Here is a 23367-nt window from a genome sequence, read left to right as displayed (position 1 = left end):
AGTGGTCTTGTAAGCTTACAATTGAGCTGTTTGTTTCAGGTTGAGCACCAATGCCCCAAAGACCTTTCAATTTTGATTGAGTTGGTTTGTTTATCATGTGCTAACACTTTGTTTTGTAGGTGACTCATATGCTTGAGTCTTTGTGCCTTGCACAATTGGTCCCTCTGTGGTTGACTTTTGGTTCATTTCTCTTTGTTTTAATTGTTGAACTGTTTACTAATTGGTTTGACTTTTTCAGGTACTTTAGTTGCCTAAGTTCTTTGAACTTGCTTGCTTGCTTTGCTTTTTAGCATTTGCTTTGAGGTATAATTACTTCTTCTTCATGTAGTCTGGAGACCCGGTCTGTTATTTGACCGGGCAAACTGTCTGAAGTCCTCCTTAAGAGGCAATGCCTGTGTGTGTTTATATTTGTCCCAAGCAGGAAAAGTCCTTCAAGTAAGGCAATTGGTGGAAGGTAGGGATAAGCAATCTATCCCCCACTATTCAGTGTGTCCTCTCTTTGCTCCCAGTACCTGGTTGAAGCAATGAGATAAATACCCAAGATCTAATCGAGTCAATAATGTGGAGAGAGTTCCTACTTTCTGAGCTCCCACACTTTCTTTGATGCTCTCTCTGATTTGAGATAGAAGCAATGAGGCACACCCCTCATATCCTATTCATCTGCTTCACCTGAGCCCCTCAATGGCCAGGTTAAGAGCGACCTTCACCCATTACAGTGGACTTTCAAAGTCAAACCCTCTTGTGTGAGCCCCCATTGTTTGGCTATAGAGTGTGCTGTTTGATATTCATTGATTGTTTGATTGTCATATGCACTTGCTTGCCTGTATGCTATGCATCTATCATCATCAATTGCCATTAGTGCATGATCATCTCATTTGTTTTGTGATGTTATCATTGTTGTTTACCCATTGAGGACAATTGTAAGTCCATTTCTTTGGCCCTTGCTCCTGTGATATGGAAGGATAGAGTGTAAGACCTCATTGGTCACTCATATCTTCTGTTGCTTTGTTTGTTTGTTTGTTTGTGAGGATACAGTTATAAGTCCCTGTAAGTTGGCATCTGTTATCCTGTGATCATAGTTTGATCTGTTTGATTTGTATGTGAGGTTGCAGTTATAAGTCCCTGTAAGTTGGCATCTGCTTCCCTGTGATCATAGTTTGTTCATCTGCTTGTATGAGAGGTTGCAATTATAAGTCCCTGTAAGTTGGCATCTGCTTCCCTGTGATCATAGTTTGTTCATCTGCTTGTATGAGAGGTTGCAATTATAAGTCCCTGTAGGTTGGCATTTGCATTCCTGTGATCATATTGTTGCTTTTGTTCTTGTATGTGAGGATCCATTATAAGTCCCTGTGACGTGGCATTGGATTTCCTAGGAGCATACTGTGGAGTTAACCTAAGTCCAGATAAATTGGCAGTTGACTTCCATATTTCATCTTTGTTCTTTTCTTTTGAGGAGATCGGTGTAAGTCCATTGAGTGGCATCTGATATCCTGTTCTGTTTTAGGAGACTGGTGTAAATCCATCTATTGGTATCCGGTATCCGCTTTTTATTTCTTTGCCTGTGGAGATTGGTGTAAGTCCATAGAGTGGCCTCTGATATCCTGTTTTGTTTTAGGAGACTGGTATAAGACCAGTGATTGGCATCCGATATCCGCTTTTGCTTGCTTTGCTTGTCTGTTATTATTAATTGCTATTCCAAAGGACACACTTGAATCATCTCCCATATGATTTCAAGAAGTGAACCGCCTGAGAAGTTTTACTATCCATCCTTCATCCATTCATCATTCATTACGTCTTAGAACCTTTTCACACTTTATCTTTTAAAACTTGACATAAGTGTTGTGCAAACATCTTCATGTTTTCAAACTAAAAACCTGGACTCAAGTCCTTGACTTTTTTCAAACTCCATTTTCATAATACTTCTCTGAATCAATCTTAATCATACTTTGACTTCATTTTCACAATCATAATCAATTAACTTCACTCATTCACTTGTTTTGGCTTTGTCCATTAATGTTTTCATACATGAGCTATAGGTTTGATTTATCTTAGTGGTTGATGTTAATCTCACCTTCTGTCTTTAGTGATTGAATTGTAAGTCTTCCTCGCCTATTATAGGGTTAACCCCTCCCTGGCAAGTTGAAGCTGTTCTCACATGGTGGACGTTGTTGTTTGTATAAGGTTGAGTTTTCTCCCGTGGATAACGTAAGACCTGGGGTTTGTGTTTAAAATTGAACCTAACCCACTTTTGGAAATCTTTTAGCCGAACTACGGCGTTCTGATCCTTACCTTTGATGGAAGGTACGTAGGCAACGGGTTCATCCGTTCGAACCCAATAACCCAATAAATAATAAACTTGTATATTCTTTTCTCACCATCCCAATCATGTTTGCACAATCTTTTTGTCGTAACAAATAATAATTTTGCATAACAAGTGTGAAAAGGGCTCCCTAGGAGTACCTAGGACGTAGTGGGTGCCTAACACCTTCCCATTGCGTAATTTACCCCTTACCCAGACTCTCTGATCTTTTTATTAGTTTTCTACGTGTAAAACTTCTTAGGCTTTTGTTCGCTTTTTAGCCAATCCTTTGGATAAATAAAAGTGCGGTGGCGACTCGAAATTTCAATGTATCTCCTAGCTTATGATTTAATCGATAGATCATATAGCGACGAATACACCGCTACACCAGCAATTAAGAGTTATACCGACCCAAGGTCTTTATGAGTATTTCCTATCCTTATGAGGGTAAAACTGTCCTTATTATTGAGAAATAAGTAGTTTTATCCTTTGGATGTAAAAGGGTCATCGTAGGGTCATCGATTGGTCATTGAAGGCAACAGTTACGAGGATACCTTAGCATTCGAAGGGACTATCATCTTTTAACCGTAGGCAACATCGGAGGGTCATCGAGGGACAAAGTTGTATATTCGAAGGCAACATCCGAGGGACTATAATTTATTTTATGATGATTTAACCGAAGGGTCTTTGCTAAGGGTATCCCCACGTTCGCGGGACATGACCGTAATATCGTAATCATAAGGCAACAAAGAGAGGTCCAAGATCACTTATTCAAAGGCAAAGTTTTACAATTAATTATATAATTAGGATGAAACTCCACATTAAAATTATTAAAAATAATATATTAAAAAATTAATACATTAGAAATTAATACATTAAAAATTAATTTAGGGTGAAACTCCACAAGGGTATCCCACAAATAAAGTGGAATACCTAGCCAATAACCTTTTCCTGGGATATGTGAACCTTTACAAAACTCAAAAAAAGAAACATGTCAGAACACCAAATCAGGGTGCAATCGAAGATTACACCGGAGAAATATCACAACAATAAATAGGATAGGATGAATAATGCATGGCTATGATAAAACATAAAAAAAAAACAGAATAGAAAAGTCAGCTACTGTCTCGTTTGCCTCTGCCTCGCCTAGCGAAGGCCAGGCGAATACTCGCCCCAGGCTCGCCTAGCGAGGTGCTAGCGAGCGGCCACGGATTTTGAATTTGAAAACAGCCCCACGTTAGGAACTTTGAATTTTATGGCATTTTATCACAGGAATAACATGATCAAACATTCAGGGTATTCAGGCATATTTAAATTCCCATACGAAAGCAAATTATATATCAACATTTAATCATGATGCATTATATATGTAGATATGGCCAATTGAAAGTATAAACAATAGAGATACGCAAACCTGTTTGCCAATTCAAGGTTGAAGGGATTGACCACTTGTAGTATCGGAATAAGTTAGGCAGCGGGAATTGGACGGCGATGGCTTCGGTGCAGATGGGCTGCCTTCAGGGTTTCTTTACTCTGAATTCTCCGGGTAGGCAGGGTTCCTATGCCAAAACTTCTATTCGTTCTTCTCTGTTCTCCTCCTCTTTTTTTTTCCAGTGAATCTCCCAGTGTAACTCCAAGTGTCACTCCCCTACTGAAACTTCAGTATTTATAGACTAATTTCGTGGGTAATGGGCTTGGAATGAGGGAGACCCAAGTCCAAAATAATTTGTTATATTTTATTTATTTATTTATTTTAATTATTTAATTAATTAATTAATTAATTAATTAATTAAAAAAAATTTCTCCTTTTTTTTTTTTTTTTTTTTTGGCTCAGAATGAAGCCCAAAATTTTTGTTGTCTGTCAGCTTCGCTAGGCGAGCGCGTAGCGAACAGGCCAGTTTGGGCCATTTTCGGGATTGGGCCATCCGTGAGCTGGGCCTTTGTTTCTTCAAGATCAGTGTTATATATGAGTCGGAATGCCTTGCAAAATGTCTTGAAATATTAATGGGCAAATTTTGGGGTATGACAGCTGCCCCTGTTCAATATTCTTGGACCGAGAGAGTTAGAATGGTGTATACGCCATTCGTGGTCTGGAGGTGGAAGATTATTGAACACTAGAATGCCCCAAAAATTTGCACTTGAGAATCGACAGTTGGTCTTGATGGAGATGGGCTTAAAGATGCCATCCGGGAGGTTTGATGACGAAAGCTTCAGATCGCGCCGTATATTAGGCCAATTTGAAGACATGGGTGCCACACTGGGTCGTACGTTAGACCGTATAATGAGTCATCCATTAGGCTGCCGACTTCGCTGGGGAGTCGGAGTGTGTCATATGCTGTTGGGGATAAAGGATCAGAATGGACCATACGCTAGATCGTATCTGAGTTGCAGAATGAGCCGTACGTTAGGCTGAATCTGATGACGAAAGGGGTAGTCGTACGTTAGACTACACTTCAGAAATGTACCGTATGTTAGGTAGGATCTGATGATGAAAGGGGTAGTCGTACGTTAGACTACACTTCAGAAATGTACCGTATGTTAGGTAGGATCTGATGATGAAAGGGGTAGTCGTACGTTAGACTACACTTCAGAAATGTACCGTATGTTAGGTAGCATCTGAGGGGATGGACATCCGAACGGGTCGTACGTTAGACCGTCGCAGAATGAGTCGTCTGTTAGGCCGCATCTGATGATGAAAGCGGTAGTCGTACGCCAGACTACACTTCAGAAATGTACCGTACGTTAGGTAGCATCTGAGGGTTGTAAGATCCAAACGGGTCGTACGTTAGACCGCGTTGGGGTTGTTGAAGTTCAGAATGGATCGTACGTTAGATCGTATCCGAGTTGTAGAATGAGCCGTCCGTTAGGCTGCATCTGAAAAAGAAAGTAGTCGTACGCTAGACTACACCCCTGAATGTACCGTACGCTAGGCAGCATCTGAGGATTTGAAGGTCCAAATGGGTCGTACGTTAGACCGCATTGGAGTTGCTGAAGAAGTCATATGTTAGGCTGAATCAGAATGAACCGTACGTTAGGCTGTATCTGATAACCTGTATATGTTGTACTTGCAATAAATGTCTGGGATGGGCTTAGAGATGCCATCGTTAGGAGGATATCGAAGTGTTGTCAGAATGAATGTTCCCATGAACTGTATTTGAAATATGTATCTGAATCTTGAATGTGATTGATAAAGGTGTCTGTCTGAATGAACCTTCTACTTTGACTATATCAGGAGGATAATTAACCTGCAAAGAAAAGTTAGCTTCATGCTATGTCATGATGCATGAGATGTTTCGTGTTATGCTAAAATAAATGTGAATGTTGTATGCATGCGTATGCTGTGAAAGGATGTAATGAATGAGTTATGCGTATGAGAAGTTCTGCTTGGGGACTCTACTGGGGAAAATAAATCCCCATCTACTGATTTGAGACATTTGTGTCGATGACCCTTTCTCGGCTGGGGATGCTTGATTTCTGTCTGATGGTGGAAATATTCAACAGAGCCTGGCTGGGGATGGATGAGATGATCAATCTGTCTGGTGACGCCGACCTCTGTTGGGGAGTAACTGGCTGTGCCTGGGGATACTGCCATTTTCTGAGGAAAAAAAAAAACAGGCTTGCTGGGGAAGAGAATTGGTAGCGGATTCATTGGAAGCATGATTAGACCTTTTCCTTGATCCTGAAGTCGGGTAGTAATTGCTATTGCTATTCTATGCATGTATTTTTGGTAAACATCAGTCATATTCAAATGCACATATTAATTCAAATTAAATCAATGGACATTTACGCAACCAAAACAGAAAAGTAAAAACAAAAGCATCTTTTTTTTGAAAGAGGGTTGTATTGATTTTGAAAGGAGGCCTATAAACAGGCAATTTGTGTACAAGGAGACAGAAATCCTAGTAAGAGGAAATTGTCGAAAACAAAGAGAAAGCTATGTGGAAGAAGTCCTATTGATTTTAAGCCTACTACTGTCATTATGTCTTCGAGCATCTCATCCCTTGCTGTTGGATAGAAGTGATTGGCTTGGTCAGTCCCTCGAACTTGGATGAAAGTTGACTGAGAACGGGACATAGTCATACGCTTTAATCCCTAATTTTTGCCTGGACCGCCTTTTCAGGTTTTCAGTCCACCAGGATACCCTTTTTTGCCCAAGCCGCCTTTTCAGGTTTTCGACTTGCCGGGTGTACATTTTTTTTATATATCCCTAATTTTTGCCCGAACCCTTTTGGTTCGCCGGGATGCCCTTACTTTTGCCTAGATACGTCGATCTAGCGGGTCTCTTTTATGCGTAGTATTTTTTAACTATGTCCGCGTTCACGGGATGTGGGAAGTCTTCACCATCCATTGTAGCGAGTATCATGGCTCCACCTGAGAATACCTTCTTAACTACAAATGGCCCTTCGTATGTGGGAGTCCATTTGCCTCTGGGGTCAGTTTGTGGTAGGATGATGCGTTTGATTACCAAGTCGCCAATTTGATACACTTGTCTCTTGACCTTTTTGTTGAATGCCCTGGTCATGCGCTTCTGATATATCTGCCCGTGACATACAGCCGCAAGTCTCTTCTCATCCATCAAATTTATCTGATCGAGTCGAGTCTGAATCCATTCGTCCTCGTCTAAGCCCGCCTCTTTCATGATCCTTAGAGAGGGAATCTGAACTTCCACTGGTAAAACGGCTTCCATTCCGTAGACTAAAGAGAAAGGAGTTGCCCCTGTCGAAGTTCGCACGGAAGTACGATAACCATGAAGAGCAAATGGTAACATCTCATGCCAGTCTTTGTATGTTACCGTCATCTTTTGTATAATCTTCTTAATATTCTTATTAGCCGCTTCTACAGCGCCGTTCATCTTTGGCCGGTACGGAGAAGAGTTATGGTGTTTTATTTTGAACTGCGTGCAGAGTTCAGTAATCATCTTGTTGTTCAAATTAGTGCCATTGTCAGTGATAATTCTCTCAGGGACGCCGTATCGGCAGATGAGGCTGTTCTTGATGAATCGTGCCACCACATTCTTAGTAACAGAAGCAAATGAGGCTGCCTCCACCCACTTTGTGAAGTAATCAATAGCAACAAGGATGAAACGATGTCCATTAGAGGCGGTAGGTTTAATCTCGCCAATCATATCAATGCCCCACATTGCAAAGGGCCACGGCGCGGTCAACACGTTTAATGGAGCAGGAGGCACATGTACTTTATCCGCATAGATCTGGCACTTATGACAAGTTCTGGAGTGATGGTGGCAATCAGTTTCCATGGTAGACCAATAATACCCTGACCTCAGAATCTTCTTGGCCATTGTATGTCCACTAGAATGAGTCCCAAAGATACCGTCGTGCATGTCTTCCATAATCTTCTCTGATTCCTTTCTATCCACACAGCGAAGCAAAGTCGAATCATGGTTACGTTTGTACAATATTCCATTACTCAAAAAGAATTTAGCGGAGAACTTCCTCAGAAATTTCCTGTCATTGATGGATGTCCCTTCAGGGTATTCCTGAGCTTCTAAATATCTTTTTATCTCGTGGAACCAAGGCTTCTCTTCTACTTCATCAGCGTTAAGTTCATAACAATATGCTGGTTCGTCTAGTCGTTCAATGGTAATCCGGGGAGCTTCATTGTCCCATCTGACTCTGAACATAGATGACATGGTAGCCAATGCGTCTGCCAACTGGTTCTCCTCTCGGGGAATATGTTCGAATGTGATCTCTTCAAAGTATGGGATTAATGTCAACACCTGCTCTCGATAGGGGATGAGGTTCGGATGTTTAGTGTCCCATTCTCCTTTGACCTGACTGATTACTAAGGCTGAGTCTCCATACACCCTCAAAAACTTGATTCTCAGGTCTATAGCAGCTCTGAGTCCCAAAATACATGCTTCATACTCAGCCATATTGTTGGTACACTCAAAACATAGTCTAGCGGTGAAAGGCGTATGGCCACCCTTGGGGGAAATGATCACGACGCCAATACCGTTGCCCAATGCGTTAGACGATCCATCAAAAACCATAGTCCATCGGGATCCCACTTCGGGTCCTTCATTCGGTCCAGGTTCTTCATAATCAGTAACAAGCATGACATCCTCATCTGGGAACTCAAAATTCATAGACTGATAATCATTCACGGCCTGATGAGCCAAATGATCAGCTAGCACGCTTCCTTTGATTGCTTTTTGGGTGGTATACTGGATATCATACTCTGTTAAAATCATCTGCCATCTTGCTATTCTTCCGGAGAGGGCGGGTTTCTCAAATATGTATTTGATAGGATCCATCTTAGAAATCAACAAAGTGGTGTGATTCAACATATACTGTCTTAGTCGGCGAGCAGCCCAGGCCAAAGCACAACAAGTTTTCTCGAGCAGTGAGTATCTTGTTTCACAGTCGGTAAACTTTTTGCTAAGGTAGTATATGGCATACTCTTTTCGACCGGACTCGTCATGTTGTCCCAACACGCACCCCATTGAGTTTTCTAAAACGGTTAAATACATGATTAGAGGTCTTCCCTCAACTGGTGGCACCAGAATTGGAGGTTCTTGGAGGTACTTCTTGATTTTGTCGAAAGCTTCTTGACATTCATCATTCCATATCATCTCTTGATTTTTTCTCAGTAACTTGAAGATGGGTTTGCAAGTAGCGGTCAAATGGGAAATAAATCGGGCAATGTAATTCAAACGTCCCAAGAAACCTCTGACTTCTTTATCCGTACGGGGAACTGGCATCTCTTGAATAGCTCTCACCTTGGCTGGGTCGACCTCAATACCTTTACCACTGACAATAAAGCCCAAGAGTTTACCAGATCTTACTCCAAAGGTGCATTTGTTCGGGTTCAATCTCAACTTGTATTTCTTCAGCCTCTCAAACAGTTTGTATAAATGATCGAGATGTTCTTCTTCAGTATGAGACCTGGCTATCATATCGTCCACATATACTTCTATTTCATGATGGATCATGTCATGGAACAAAACCACCATAGCACGCTGGTACGTTGCTCCTGCGTTCTTTAAACCAAACGGCATTACTTTATAACAGAAGGTGCCCCATTGCGTCACAAACGTAGTCTTCTCCATGTCCTCAGGTGCCATTTTGATCTGGTTATAACCCGAGAATCCATCCATGAAGGAGAATACCTTGTGTTGAGCGGTGTTGTCTACCAGAACATCAATGTGTGGCAGTGGGAAATCATCCTTGGGACTCGCTCTATTCAAATCTCTGTAATCCACACACATTCGCACCTTACCATCCTTCTTTGGCACTGGTACCACATTAGCAACCCATTGAGGATAAGAAGTAACCGCCAGAAAACCAGCATCGAATTGTTTCATGACTTCGGCCTTGATTTTCTCGGACATTTCAGGACGCATGCGACGAACCTTTTGCTTAACAGGACGACAATCTTCCTTCGTCGGCAAACGATGCACTACTATATCGGTATCCAGCCCTGGCATGTCTTCGTAAGACCAAGCAAAAATCTCCACATAGTCATGTAGCATTTGAATCAATCTTCTTTTGACACTGATTTCCAAGCCTGCTCCTATTTTGACTTCTCTCTTGTCCACCTCGGTACCCAGATTTACAGTCTCAACTGACTCCTCATGCGGCTGTATAGTCCTTTCTTCTTGTAGTAACATTCTGGCAAGTTCTTCAGGTACTTCACAATCTTCCTCACTTCCATCTTCGGCTCGGTAGATCGGATTTTCAAAGTCATAATGAACAGTAGTAGAACTATTATCAACAGGATCCAGAGTGGATAGGGATCTGCAATTCGTTACGTGCGTGTGTGTAAGAAAACATAGCTCGTTTGAAAGATAATAGGAAAGACAAAGAGCGCAATATTTGAATGCAAAACGTCCATTGATTTATTGAATATAAATATGCTTATGAAAATGACAAAACCCTTAACAAATTAGCTATTGTGCCTCGGGCATAGACACAATGCTTTAAGAAGTTTGATTGTAAAAGAAAATTAAAATTTGCAATTCTAGAATAAACAATAACAATTACTCCTGACTAAAGGAAATCGGGATAATGTCTTCAGTCTTCCAATTGTTGAGTCCGTCACCAATTGTTGGGAAAATCCAGCTATCCAAGTCGCAATCACTATCAGCATCTTCCATAGCATTAATCTGATTTTTGACTATCTTTCCAGAGTTAAACCCCAGGCCAGCTTTATCAGACTTGTACGGTACATTGATCAGTTGACCCCAACCAGCACGATCACCATTTTCAATCGCGGCTTGAGCATCTTTCAGAGAGATCATGACAGGGGGAGCACGAACAACCTTGGGCACAAGGGGAGTTGGCTTAAGGACAGGACTGGGTGGAGGAACCACTTCAAATGACTGAGAAGGAGTCTCAAAGAATTCACCATCCATCTCGACGTATTTGAAGGCTTGCACACTACTGACAATATACTCTTCTTCTCCACATACAGTGACAACCATGCCTGCTATTGGATACTTCAGCTTTTGATGAAGCGACGAAGCTACCGCACCTGCCCCATGGATCCAAGGGCGCCCCAACAAGCAGGAGTAGGCGGGACGAATGTCCATCACGTGAAAGGTAGTGTTGAAGACTTGAGGTCCTATCTTGATAGGGAGAACCACTTCACCATAGACAACACTCTTCGCACCATCGTAAGCACGCACCACAACATCACTAGGTTTCAGTTCAATGCCTTTGTAGTCAAATTTATCGAGTACAGCTTTCGGGAGCACATTCAAGGAAGAGCCGTTGTCGATCAACACGTGAGCCAGGGTGATCCCCTCACACTCGATGGAGATATGCAGAGCTTTATTGTGATTCTTTCCTGCTGGCGTCAGGTCAGCATCGGAAAAGCCTAGGCCATTGTCAACAGTCAAATTAGCAACATAATGTTCGAATTGATCGACGGATGTTTCTTGAGGCACATGAGCGGTCTTCAAGAATTTCATCAATGCATTGGCATGGGATTCAGAGGATAATAACAAGGACAACATTGAGATTTTAGACGGAGTATGCCCCAATTGTTCCACTACATCAAAATCGCTCTTACGGATGATTTTCAGCATCTCTTCCATTTCCTGTTTGGCAACATCTTCAGAAGTAACTTCGACCGATGTCTCTGACTGAGGAGGATTGACTGGTCTTTTTCCTCGAATTTCGGGAGCGGGAGGTGAGATTTCTGGGGAGTAGATCCTTCCACTTCGAGTAACTTTACTAGTCCCCACAATATCATTAGGATTAGCAGAACTACCAACTTGCTTTATGCCATGGATGTAAACGTCGCCTCCATAGTTCCACGGAATAGCTTTGCTGGAGGAATATGGCACGGGGCCAGGTGCGGTAATAATCAGGGGAGCCACTTTGGGCTCAGCGGTAATCTTCACAGGCACTCTAGTAGCGGTAATCTTCACTGGAGCTTTGGACCTAGCAATCACAGATACCTCTTCAATAGAGTTGTCCACCTTAGGAACCCTTTCAAATAGAATTGTACGATCATCCATCAGCCGTTGAATGCCGTTCTTCAACTTCAAACAATCATTGGGTCGGAGTACACAGAGATCGCAATCTTCAGCACAACCTGGAAATAAACCAGCTTGCAATAAATTCTTCTTAACGATCAGGAGAGGAGATGCTAAATCAGCAACGTCAGTAACGTGAGAATTGTCGTCCACAACATTAACATTCTGGTCATGATTAGGCATAGGTGCTGTGATGACATTGGGGGTCGCCGGAGGATCAAATTCAATTTCTCCAGCGTCGATCATATCCTGAATCTTGTTCTTCAACAACCAGCAATCATTCGTATCATGCCCGGGGCTATCGGAGTGATAGGCACACCTGGCGTTGGGATTATAACGAGGAGAAGTAGTGTTGGGATTTGCAGGAGGGCCTCTGAGGGTAATCAAATTGGCCTTTAACATACTCTGCAGTGCTTGGGTTAAAGTCATATTGATCTTGGTAAACTGTCTTCTCGACCTGTCTTGTCTGTGTTGGAAGTTCTGAGATGGCGGTGCGGCAATTATAACTGCCCCAATAGTATGGTCACGATTCTTCTTGTTATGCTTCCTCTCACTGTACACAGCATTTGATTCACTCTTTCCCTGATAGGACTTTTTGGTGCTTGCAGAAGTAGCTGCCTGTATCTTTCCACTTCGAATGCCGCTTTCAACCCGTTCACCTGTCAAGATAAGTTCAGTGAAACCTGACGAGGAACTTCCCAGTAGATGGCTGTAGAATGGGCCAGTCAGTGTACCCATGAACATGTCCACTAACTCTCGATCAGTCATAGGGGGTTTGACTCTGCCAGCCAAATCTCTCCACTTTTGAGCATATTCTTTGAAACTTTCTTTAGAGCCCATAGTCATATTTTGTAGCTGTAGCCGAGTAGGCGCTAACTCAGAATTATACTGGTATTGCTTGTAGAAAGCTGTTGCTAAATCAGTCCATGTGCGGATGTTAGAGCTCTCAAGCTGATAATACCACTCTAACTGTGTGCCAGACAGACTCTCTTGGAAGAAATGGATCCACAGTTCCTTATCAGTAGTGTGCGGCTGAATCTTTCTCACATAAGCCCTTATATGCATCTGAGGACAAGAGGCACCATCATACTTAGTGAAAATGGGAACCTTGAATTTGCGGGGAATGACCACATCAGAGACCAGACCCAAGTTTTCGAAATCCAGACCGGGCACTTTCTGCCCCTCCATAGCTAGCATACGTTCTTCCAGCAACTTGTACTTATCATCCTCCGGAGAGTACTGTTCATGTTCATAATCTTCATCGTCGTCCTCAGAATTGACGAGATTAGGATTCTCATCTTCCGAATCATTCTCGGTCTCTTCTTTTGAATCCTTCGGAATTCTAATCTTGACTCCTGTAACCTGTCCCTTAAGCCTTCTCCCCGGGTTGATGTAACCCACAGGTTTCTGGTCCTTCTTCTTCTCCATCAAAAGAGCTTTCAGTTCTTCCTGCCCCTTAGATAAGCTCAGCATCATTTCCTGGAATTGAGCATTCTGGGCCTGGAGATCTTTGACAGTTTGTTCGAGAGCCATTGTTCAATCTGTTTGAATCTGCTGGAATCTGTTTGATAGGAAAATCGTGAGAACACTGATCCTTTAGAATACCTGTTATGCGATGCAATGCAATGTATGAAATGTTTTCAAGGACTTTCGGGATTTAACTTCGCATAAACTAACAAAAAGAGCTTTTTTTTTCTTTTCTCTTTTGTTTTTGCTTTTGTTTTTGTTTTTTTCTGTTTTTTTTTTAGCAGAGTTAAATCCCTAAATCCTTGAAATGGTTAGTACAATGCCATGATGTTATGATGTTATGATGTCATGTCGTTAGATAAATAACAAGCACAAGCAAGTCACACAACAATCATTCCTAGGTTTTAAGGCTTGCGTGAGTTCCATAGGTAAATACCCTCCCCACTGAAGTTTGGTTGGTTCAACCTGTCTTAGAATAGTAACCGGGTTCTAGAAGGATCTCAAATCATTGACCTTTCCTTAAGTCCACTTCAGTGCAACACCAAGTGGTTGACCGAAGCTTCCCTAAAGTCCAATCTCAAAGAGTGTAGTATCGAGTCTCAACCAACTCCAGTCGGAACCGAAGCCAGTTATCTCACTACTTTCTAATGGCCAGGATGAGTCAATTAGGGTTCTAAAGGTCTGGTTAATGCTTTTATGACACCACGCGAATGCCAAATATTTCCTCAACTAACATGAGGAACATCAGGACATCCAAAGTGCCACATTAACCGTAGCCATCATTTTGACCATTCCAGTATACGCCGGACAGTCGCGATGATCTCTTGCTACTTACCTAAGGTACACTAGATCCGGGTGTAGGATCTTTCACTCAAGCATAACATACCCAAGCAATCCCTTAAAAATAAATCAGACAAATTGAATAAGTGATCTTGTTTTTAAGGTAACCTCTCTTTTTAAATATTTAGGGTCCCCAGCAGAGTCGCCAGTTCTGTCATACGGTGAACTGGACTTTTTTGTGGTTTTAATCGCAATGTCGCGGTTAGCAAGAGTCGCCACCGACTTTTCTTTTATCCAATAAGGAAAGGTGGAAAAGAACAGGAAAAACCTTAATTTAGATTTTGGGTTCGGGAGGTACATTATACAAAGGGAAGGTGTTAGCACCCTTTGTATCCATGGTTATCCATGGGCTCTTAATTGCTCGATCACTTATATTATTTTTGTCTAAAAAAAAGTGTTTGTGAATTGTTTAGAAAAATTGTTTTGAAAAGAGAATTTAACTTTGTAATGATTCTTGTATGAATGTATACAAAGTGATTATCTCGTTTAGTTTTAAAAATTGTTTAGAAAAATATAACTCGGTAATGATTCTAATATGAATGTATACCAAGTGGTGATTTTCTGAAGGTATTTTGAAAGGTGTGAGGTGTGAAAAAATGTTTTAGGTTGTGAGCCAGCAATTAAGAGTTATACCGACCCAAGGTCTTTATGAGTATTTCCTATCCTTATGAGGGTAAAACTGTCCTTATTATTGAGAAATAAGTAGTTTTATCCTTTGGATGTAAAAGGGTCATCGTAGGGTCATCGATTGGTCATTGAAGGCAACAGTTACGAGGATACCTTAGCATTCGAAGGGACTATCATCTTTTAACCGTAGGCAACATCGGAGGGTCATCGAGGGACAAAGTTGTATATTCGAAGGCAACATCCGAGGGACTATAATTTATTTTATGATGATTTAACCGAAGGGTCTTTGCTAAGGGTATCCCCACGTTCGCGGGACATGATCGTAATATCGTAATCATAAGGCAACAAAGAGAGGTCCAAGATCACTTATTCAAAGGCAAAGTTTTACAATTAATTATATAATTAGGATGAAACTCCACATTAAAATTATTAAAAATAATATATTAAAAAATTAATACATTAGAAATTAATACATTAAAAATTAATTTAGGGTGAAAATCCACAAGGGTATCCCACAAATAAAGTGGAATACCTAGCCAATAACCTTTTCCTGGGATATGTGAACCTTTACAAAACTCAAAAAAAGAAACATGTCAGAACACCAAATCAGGGTGCAATCGAAGATTACACCGGAGAAATATCACAACAATAAATAGGATAGGATGAATAATGCATGGCTATGATAAAACATAAAAAAAAACAGAATAGAAAAGTCAGCTACTGTCTCGTTCGCCTCTGCCTCGCCTAGCGAAGGCCAGGCGAATACTCGCCCCAGGCTCACCTAGCGAGGTGCTAGCGAGCGGCCACGGATTTTGAACTTGAAAACAGCCCCACGTTAGGAACTTTGAATTTTATGGCATTTTATCACAGGAATAACATGATCAAACATTCAGGGTATTCAGGCATATTTAAATTCCCATACGAAAGCAAATTATATATCAACATTTAATCATGATGCATTATATATGTAGATATGGCCAATTGAAAGTATAAACAATAGAGATACGCAAACCTGTTTGCCAATTCAAGGTTGAAGGGATTGACCACTTGTAGTATCGGAATAAGTTAGGCAGCGGGAATTGGACGGCGATGGCTTCGGTGCAGATGGGCTGCCTTCAGGGTTTCTTTACTCTGAATTCTCCGGGTAGGCAGGGTTCCTATGCCAAAACTTCTATTCGTTCTTCTCTGTTCTCCTCCTCTTTTTTTTTCCAGTGAATCTCCTAGTGTAACTCCAAGTGTCACTCCCCTACTGAAACTTCAGTATTTATAGACTAATTTCGTGGGTAATGGGCTTGGAATGAGGGAGACCCAAGTCCAAAATAATTTGTTATATTTTATTTATTTATTTATTTTAATTATTTAATTAATTAATTAATTAATTAAAAAAAATTTCTCGTTTTTTTTTTTGGCTCAGAATGAAGCCCGAAATTTTTGTTGTCTGTCAGCTTCGCTAGGCAAGCGCGTAGCGAACAGGCCAGTTTGGGCCATTTTCTGGATTGGGCCATCCGTGAGCTGGGCCTTTGTTTCTTCAAGATCAGTGTTATATATGAGTCGGAATGCCTTGCAAAATGTCTTGAAATATTAATGGGCAAATTTTGCGGTATGACAACCTTCATTCAACAAAATATTGAAACATGAGCATAAAGGACAGGTGTTGGGAGAGGAAAAGCACAATCCTAGTTAAATTCCTTAAAAAGCCAAATAAAACTTTACTCGATTAGATTGCAGATAACTAGGAAATCCTACAGAGGGAAGAGGATGCCCCTGCTAAGTTCATTTAGGGAGAGATGGTACAACAGACAAACTATATGATTGCTGCTTTATTATAATTCAGATATGTAGCACCAACACCTCTGAAAAAAGAAGTGTCCGTGTCCGTGTCGGACACCGGCACCGAGACTCGTGATTACGTTTAATTTATTCATTCTTTCGAATTATTATTGGTGTTGCCCGTGTCAGTGTCGATGTCATGTTCGGGGTGTTCGTGCTTCATAGTAATTCAGCCATACACATAGGTAACACAATTTTCATGTCAAAATATACCTGATCGGGAATGAGAACACCGTAAGATTCTGATATGGATTTGGTGACATCAGAAACCAGAGGATATTTCAAGTCACCAAGGCCACCTGACTTTCTATCTGATTGAACCCATGCAAGGTGCGAGAACTACACACACAAACACAAAAAAAAAAATCACTAATTAGTAAACAAATGCTTGAAACTCCGTTACATATGTTATGTCAAAGCGATGAGAACATAAAGAACCTATCAGATACTAAAACAAAGAGCATTGTTTTTAAGGGCATGAGTCAGCACTCGGCATGTAAGAGTATCCTTGTGTTCTATGTAAAGGTCGTGTGCATTAGTTTACAACTACTATGAATCACATTATATTTGTAGACCAACAAATGAAATATTTCAATTATCTATGTTTCAATGAAGGGTCTATTCATATTTTTCCCTTTTCCATTATTTATAAATCAATTCTCTTTGACAATACTCTTATTCAATTCAGCAAGTATTCAGAGACATGAAAACATGATATGTATGAACTTTTAACCTTATGGTTTATCCCTATAAGGTAAATCCTTAAACAGTATCAAGAGTAACAATAAAAGCAACAGTGCAAACCAACGCACCACACTGTCAACTGAAACACCCAAAATCTCAGTATTTATTGCATCAAACTCTGCATGCCGGTCACTGAAAGCAGTGATTTCTGCATTCGAGTAGCAGATGTTATCGTTAGGAATTTATAGGAAGAAATTTAAATGCATAACTAGATCAACGTGACTAACCACCAACCTGTTGGACAAACAAAGGTGAAATCCAATGGGTAGAAAAATAGGATAACATACTTCTTCCCAATATAGTCAGAGAGTTTGACCTGGAATGACAACCCTTTAGCCAATAGAACATGAAAATTCCAAAAGCAAGTACTCAAAAATAACCAACAACAACAACCAAGCTTTATCCCACTAAGTGGGGTCGGCTACATGGATCAATATTCATATTCACTTTGGTTGGTGGCAGCATACCTTGATAAATTCTTGATCAAAAACAGCCTCTGCTTCGAAATCAGGTGCTACATTTCCAACCAATGGAAGCCCACTCTGTGAAGGTCAAACCAGAAATTTAACGACTATACTTAGACTAAGATTTAGTGATTAAAGAAAAAATTCTCAAAAAGGCACATAAACTATATATATTGAAGTTTTTTCAAAATTTCAATATTTTATGCTTAACAATACCCAAATGCATTAAATTATTCAAGCTAAGTAAGGCTTTGTTTGGATAAACAACTTGATTATCATTTACATGTTTACCTATAAACAAACTCTAAACTATTTCTGTAGTAAACGATAAAATAAAGCCAAACCGTTTTCGTAAAGCTATAACTTGTTTTCATTAGCTATCATGGAGATCTTATTGAAATAAGCAGAGAAAACAGCTTACAACATGTGATAAGCTAGTTTTAGAAATATAGTAGAAATTTGACCAAATGCACTAAAGCAGTTTAGCTCAAATTTAAATAAATTGCCCAGGCAAGTAGCATATCTACGAGTTCAATTGTTGATTAGTGTTGAATTAACATACAAAGATTCAGAATTCAAATTCCCAAAAACATACACACCAATAAACAAAGAGAAAGTAACAGCAGTAACATTTTTAAACAATGCGGAAATTTTCGAAACAGAGTTAATGGAAATTGGGGGAAGAACTTACAGAGGCATTAACGAGGAATGAATTGCGGCGAGAAGAATGTTGAAGGGAGGGGCGAGAGAATGAAAGTGAAGAGAGTGAGAAGGGTTTAGGGAGAGAATTAGGGATAGAGAGAGTGGAAATAGGTTTTTTGGGAGAGATGAGTGATGAATTAGGGTTTAGAGATAAGATGGAAGAAGCGGAGGTAGTGGGTGAGCATGCCATTGGGAGTGTTGTTTGTTGTGATGTGGTTTGTTTGGGATGATGGGAATAAGAAGAACTAGTATGGCAATGAGGTTGAAATGAAATGGATTAAAATAAAATTTGTTAGTAGGAAGCATCACAATTCCATTTCCACCACAGCTATCTAAAGACAATATTAATGGTAGAAAAAAATAACAAGGCATAGAGTAATTATGGGTCTTATTACAATTAAAGACAAAGGGAATATTATGGTTTTATTAGTAATTGTCTGTCCTTTCATTTTCAACATTCAGATCTAGCAAAGTTTTGTCAAGAGTTAAAGTTTTATTGATTGTTAACTTTCCGTAGATGTCATTCTCCGAGGTTTGTCGGGGGATCTGTGATGTGTTGAAGCATACTGAACTGCAATTTATCACGATTACTATGGTGCATCTCCACAGTGGTGAATCTTGTGATCGGTGTGCATGCAGTCCAAACGGCTGCGTCTTATTCGTTGATTTCATAGTCATGATCCAAGTTTAGATATGGACGTCAAATGAACTGAAATGTGAACATATATTAGATTATAAATTTGTTAGAAGAAATTAACAAATTATTACGAATTAATTAGGTTAATGGCAATACATTTGTTGGTCGAAGATGATCCAAGAGATTGCGATACTGGGTAATACAATGTATAGGACATTTGTTGTAACTCATACATGACCATTTGCACCATAAAAGTAAATATATTATTTAGAGATAATAATCGGTAAAGCAAGTAAATATAGTCCATTGTTAAGAACTTACTTTTGCGCGCAAGGGAATGTGAACGAATTGTGGTTGATGGGCGCTAGGGACGATAGTCTGGATCAATCTCATGCTTTGAGCAAGACAACACATCCAGAAAACGTAGATGTGTCTTTGTGTGCATTTTTACACAAAGAGCTATAAAGATAAATTAATCAAGTTGAATCTGATGAATTTGATTCAGAAGACTTAGATGAAGCCGACCTCGAAGCAGAAGCAGAAATCAACGTCGTTGATGATGAAGAAGAAGAAACCGAGAAATTTTACCGCTTGTTAACAAAGACCCATCAGTGAAGGTGAGTATAATAATATCTCATATCGTCACAAGATATAATTATACTCCCTCTTACAAGAAAGCGTAGATTGCAAGGACAAAGGCGATTGAACAAGTATTCGGCAACTGAGATGATTCATAAAAAGAATTGCCACAGTTTTTATGGGCTCTTAAAACATACACACCAGGAACCATTGCAATTATGGAGACATTGTCAGCATTTACGCCAGACGAAACTTGTGTTGCTGGAAATAGAATTTTTCACCGCCTCTTTTGGGCGTTTCAACCATGCATCAAAGGTTTTGCATTCTGCAAACCTATTATTCAAATGGATGGAACATGGTTATATGGAAAATACAAAGGTACTTTGCTTATGGTTGTTGCACAAGACAGTAACAATAGTGTCTTTTCCCATTGTCTTTGCTCTGGTTGAAGGTGAAATCACTAGTGGTTGGGGTTTCTTCCTTCGTCATCTCGGAACACATGTCGCTCCACAAGTCAATCTCTGTTTGATTTTAAATAGACATGCTGCCATTGAGAGTGCCTACAATAACCATGATAACGGATGACATAATCCTCCTTCTACCCATGTCTATTGCATTAGACATATCACACAAAACTTCATGCGTGCAATAAAAGACAAAAACCTTCGTAAAAAAATGGTGAATGCAGGGTATGCTCTAATTCAGCCATCATTTCAATATTACCTTGACGAAATTAGATTATCTAATGCAGAAGCAGGGAGGTGGGTGGATAACATACCATTAGAGCAGTGGACATGGGCATTTGACAGAGGTTGTCGACGGGGCCGCATGACAATAAATCTTGTGGAATGCATGAACGGGGGAGTATTCAAATGCATTAGAAATCTACCAATAACCGCATTGGTCAGAACAACCTATTTTAGGTTGGCATCTACCTTTGCAACCAGAGGTGAAAGATGAAGTGCAATGTTAATGTCAGGTCAATTATTTAGTGAATGTTGTATGAAAGTGATGAAAGAGGAAACTATTAAAGGTAGCACACACGCGATTACAATCTTTGACAATCATAGATAAAATTTTAGTGTATAGAAAACAATGGACCATAATGAGGGGAGCTAAATTTATCCTATGCTGTCAGACTAAACAAAAGTTGATGTGATTGTGGAAAGTTCCAGACCTTCCGTATTCCTCGCTCTCATGCCATTGTGGCATGTGCACATACTCGCCAGGACACTTACAACCATCTATCCGATGCTTACAAGGTCATTACCGTCATGAATGTGCATAACGAAAGCTTCTAAGTGCTAGCAATGGAGGAATACTGACCTTCATATGAATGAGACATGGTTTGGCACAACGATGAGGTGCGAATAAAGAAAAAAGGATGACCAAAACAACATGCGTATTAGAACATAAATGAATACGACTGATAAAATGATAAGATTATGTAGTATATGTCGTCAACTCGGACACAATAAGAAAAAATGTCTAAATCTAGGAGCAACCTCTAGATCATAATTTAGTATCTCTTTTCAATTTTTGTAACCTTTGATTTTTATATATTAATAACTTTTTATTACAACAAGGTTAACAACAAACATCACTCCAACATAAGGAAACCTAAAATCGAGCAAGTCTAAATAAACAACACAAACAACAAAAATATCAAAACATATGAAAATACTTAACTACAACATTTAAAAACAACATTTCTAATTGATTACAACAATCAAACTGATGTCATCTGGTCCAAACATTATTTCCATAACATCTTTATCAGTTTTTACTCGCACCCAACCAAATACACCATCGAGTCTCTCAATACTTCTAATTTCCCCCCTTTTGGTATTTTTCATCGAATCAACGAATCAACTCCCTCTTTATTTGCTCGAAACGACATATGTTCCAGAAGAGCGTCTCCATCAGAGCTTATCTCTCAAAAAAACACTTTTCCATAGCGACGACGAAGACAAAACATGTTTGCAATATGATGCAAAAAGATGTGGAAAAATGAATCACACAACACCTCTATTTATACAAAAAAAAATTACACATCACACTGAGGCGTCATACCAATTTGCGTCTCTTCTCATTTAGTACACATGGGCGTTAATTGGATTGACAACACAATGTGCTATAGCCGATTTAATTGGTGTCCCCTCTTAAAAATCGAGGGTAGACGCCAATTGGTCTAACACCTATGTCTTAACATTTTTTTGTTGAAGTTGGGGTAGTTTGAGAAATTATTTAAAAATAAAGTTATTTTGAATTTTTTTTATAAAAAAGGGAGTATTTAAATAAAAAATTCTAAAAATAATCTTTAAATTTCACAATATTAAAACCATAAATATATTTTTTTAAAAAGTGTAAACTCTAATAAAGGATCCTCAAACAACATTAATATGTATTTTAAAAAAGTGTAAACTTGCTCATAGCTTATTATTATTAATAGTAAGTTTATAAACAGAAAGTGTAAACTCTAAATAAAGTATCCTCAAACAACACCACAATATTAAAACCATAAATGGCCACTTATATCACTAACATTAAAATATAATATTAAGACATTTCCATTTTTAAAATGTACTACCATACTAATCACACTAATTACTTATATTTATTTTATAATTAGTTAAATACTTTTTTTGAAAAAGAAAAAATATACTATATAATTAAATATTAAAAATAAAAAATACTTTAAATTATCTCATATAAATCATAAAAACTAAACATATAGTTAACTTTTCTATTTAATAATCACATAACCTAAAAGATGTTCGTCTAAAATATTTCATATTATTGGATAACTATCTCATACTTTAAGTAACTTTTTCCCGAGTTATCAACATCCATCACATTTACATCAAAATATATTATTTATAATATTTATGTGAAATTATCTACCATATACTAATAATAATTAAACAGTTAAAATTAAAAATAATTTTTAAATGTCGTGCACTCTATTACTATTAATGATTTTTTATTACCAAATAATAAATTTATAATTAAAAAGATATTATTTAAGATAAAAACAGGAAAATCTAGAAACAATTTTACAATAATAAATTAATTACTAATATTCATCTAAAAAAAAGAAAAAGAAAATGCAGATATTATCACAATTATAAATTTATAACAATTTAAATGAAATAATCTATCATCATATAATAATATTTATATAGCAAAAATAAAATAATTTTTGAAAAAAATTATCTACCATATATTAATAAATAAAAAGTTAACTAAAATTAAAATTTTTCAAATATCTTAGGGTATCGTACACTATACGAGATTACTATTATTATTATTATTTTTAATTCTAAATAATATATTTATAAATTTGAGATAGTTTATACAAAATTATCTACTATATAATAATAATAATAATAATATAGTGAGAATCATTTTTGAAAAATTATCTACAGTATATTAATAAATAAAAATAATTAAAATTAAAATTAATTTTTTGAATATGTTATTGTTCCATATGCCGCACAATTAATCGTACCGTACAGTTTTAAAAAAAAAAAATTTGAAGGCAGTTTTAGAATAATAAATTAATTATTAATAATCATCAAAAAAAAGAAAATGCTGATATTGTTGTAAATTGTAAATTTGCAATAAGAAACAAAATAGTTATTATATTTTGTTTTTTATTTTGTCTTTTTTTCTC

General features: G+C 38.6%; 1 protein-coding gene across 3 annotated transcripts in view; it reads right to left on the bottom strand.

Annotated features, from left to right (window-relative positions):
- Positions 1-18819, bottom strand: part of LOC127091036 (2-Cys peroxiredoxin BAS1, chloroplastic) — a 53709-nt gene extending 34890 nt beyond the window's left edge. For all 3 annotated transcript variants that reach the window (XM_051029544.1, XM_051029543.1, XM_051029542.1), the window contains exons 1-5: positions 18465-18819; positions 17777-17851; positions 17544-17625; positions 17378-17457; positions 16779-16904 (exon numbers count right to left, since the gene is read on the bottom strand). In XM_051029544.1, coding sequence (XP_050885501.1) covers positions 16779-16904; positions 17378-17457; positions 17544-17625; positions 17777-17851; positions 18465-18665 — 564 coding nt within the window. In that variant the 5' untranslated portion in view covers positions 18666-18819. The remainder of the gene's footprint in view (positions 1-16778; positions 16905-17377; positions 17458-17543; positions 17626-17776; positions 17852-18464) is intronic.
- Positions 18820-23367: the final 4548 nt, after the last annotated feature.

Source organism: Lathyrus oleraceus, chromosome 6 (assembly GCF_024323335.1).
Source record: "Lathyrus oleraceus cultivar Zhongwan6 chromosome 6, CAAS_Psat_ZW6_1.0, whole genome shotgun sequence".
Classification (NCBI taxonomy): Eukaryota; Viridiplantae; Streptophyta; class Magnoliopsida; order Fabales; family Fabaceae; genus Lathyrus; species Lathyrus oleraceus.
The sequence above is the reverse complement of the archived record's forward strand: the minus strand, read 5'-3'. Positions and strand labels throughout refer to the sequence as shown.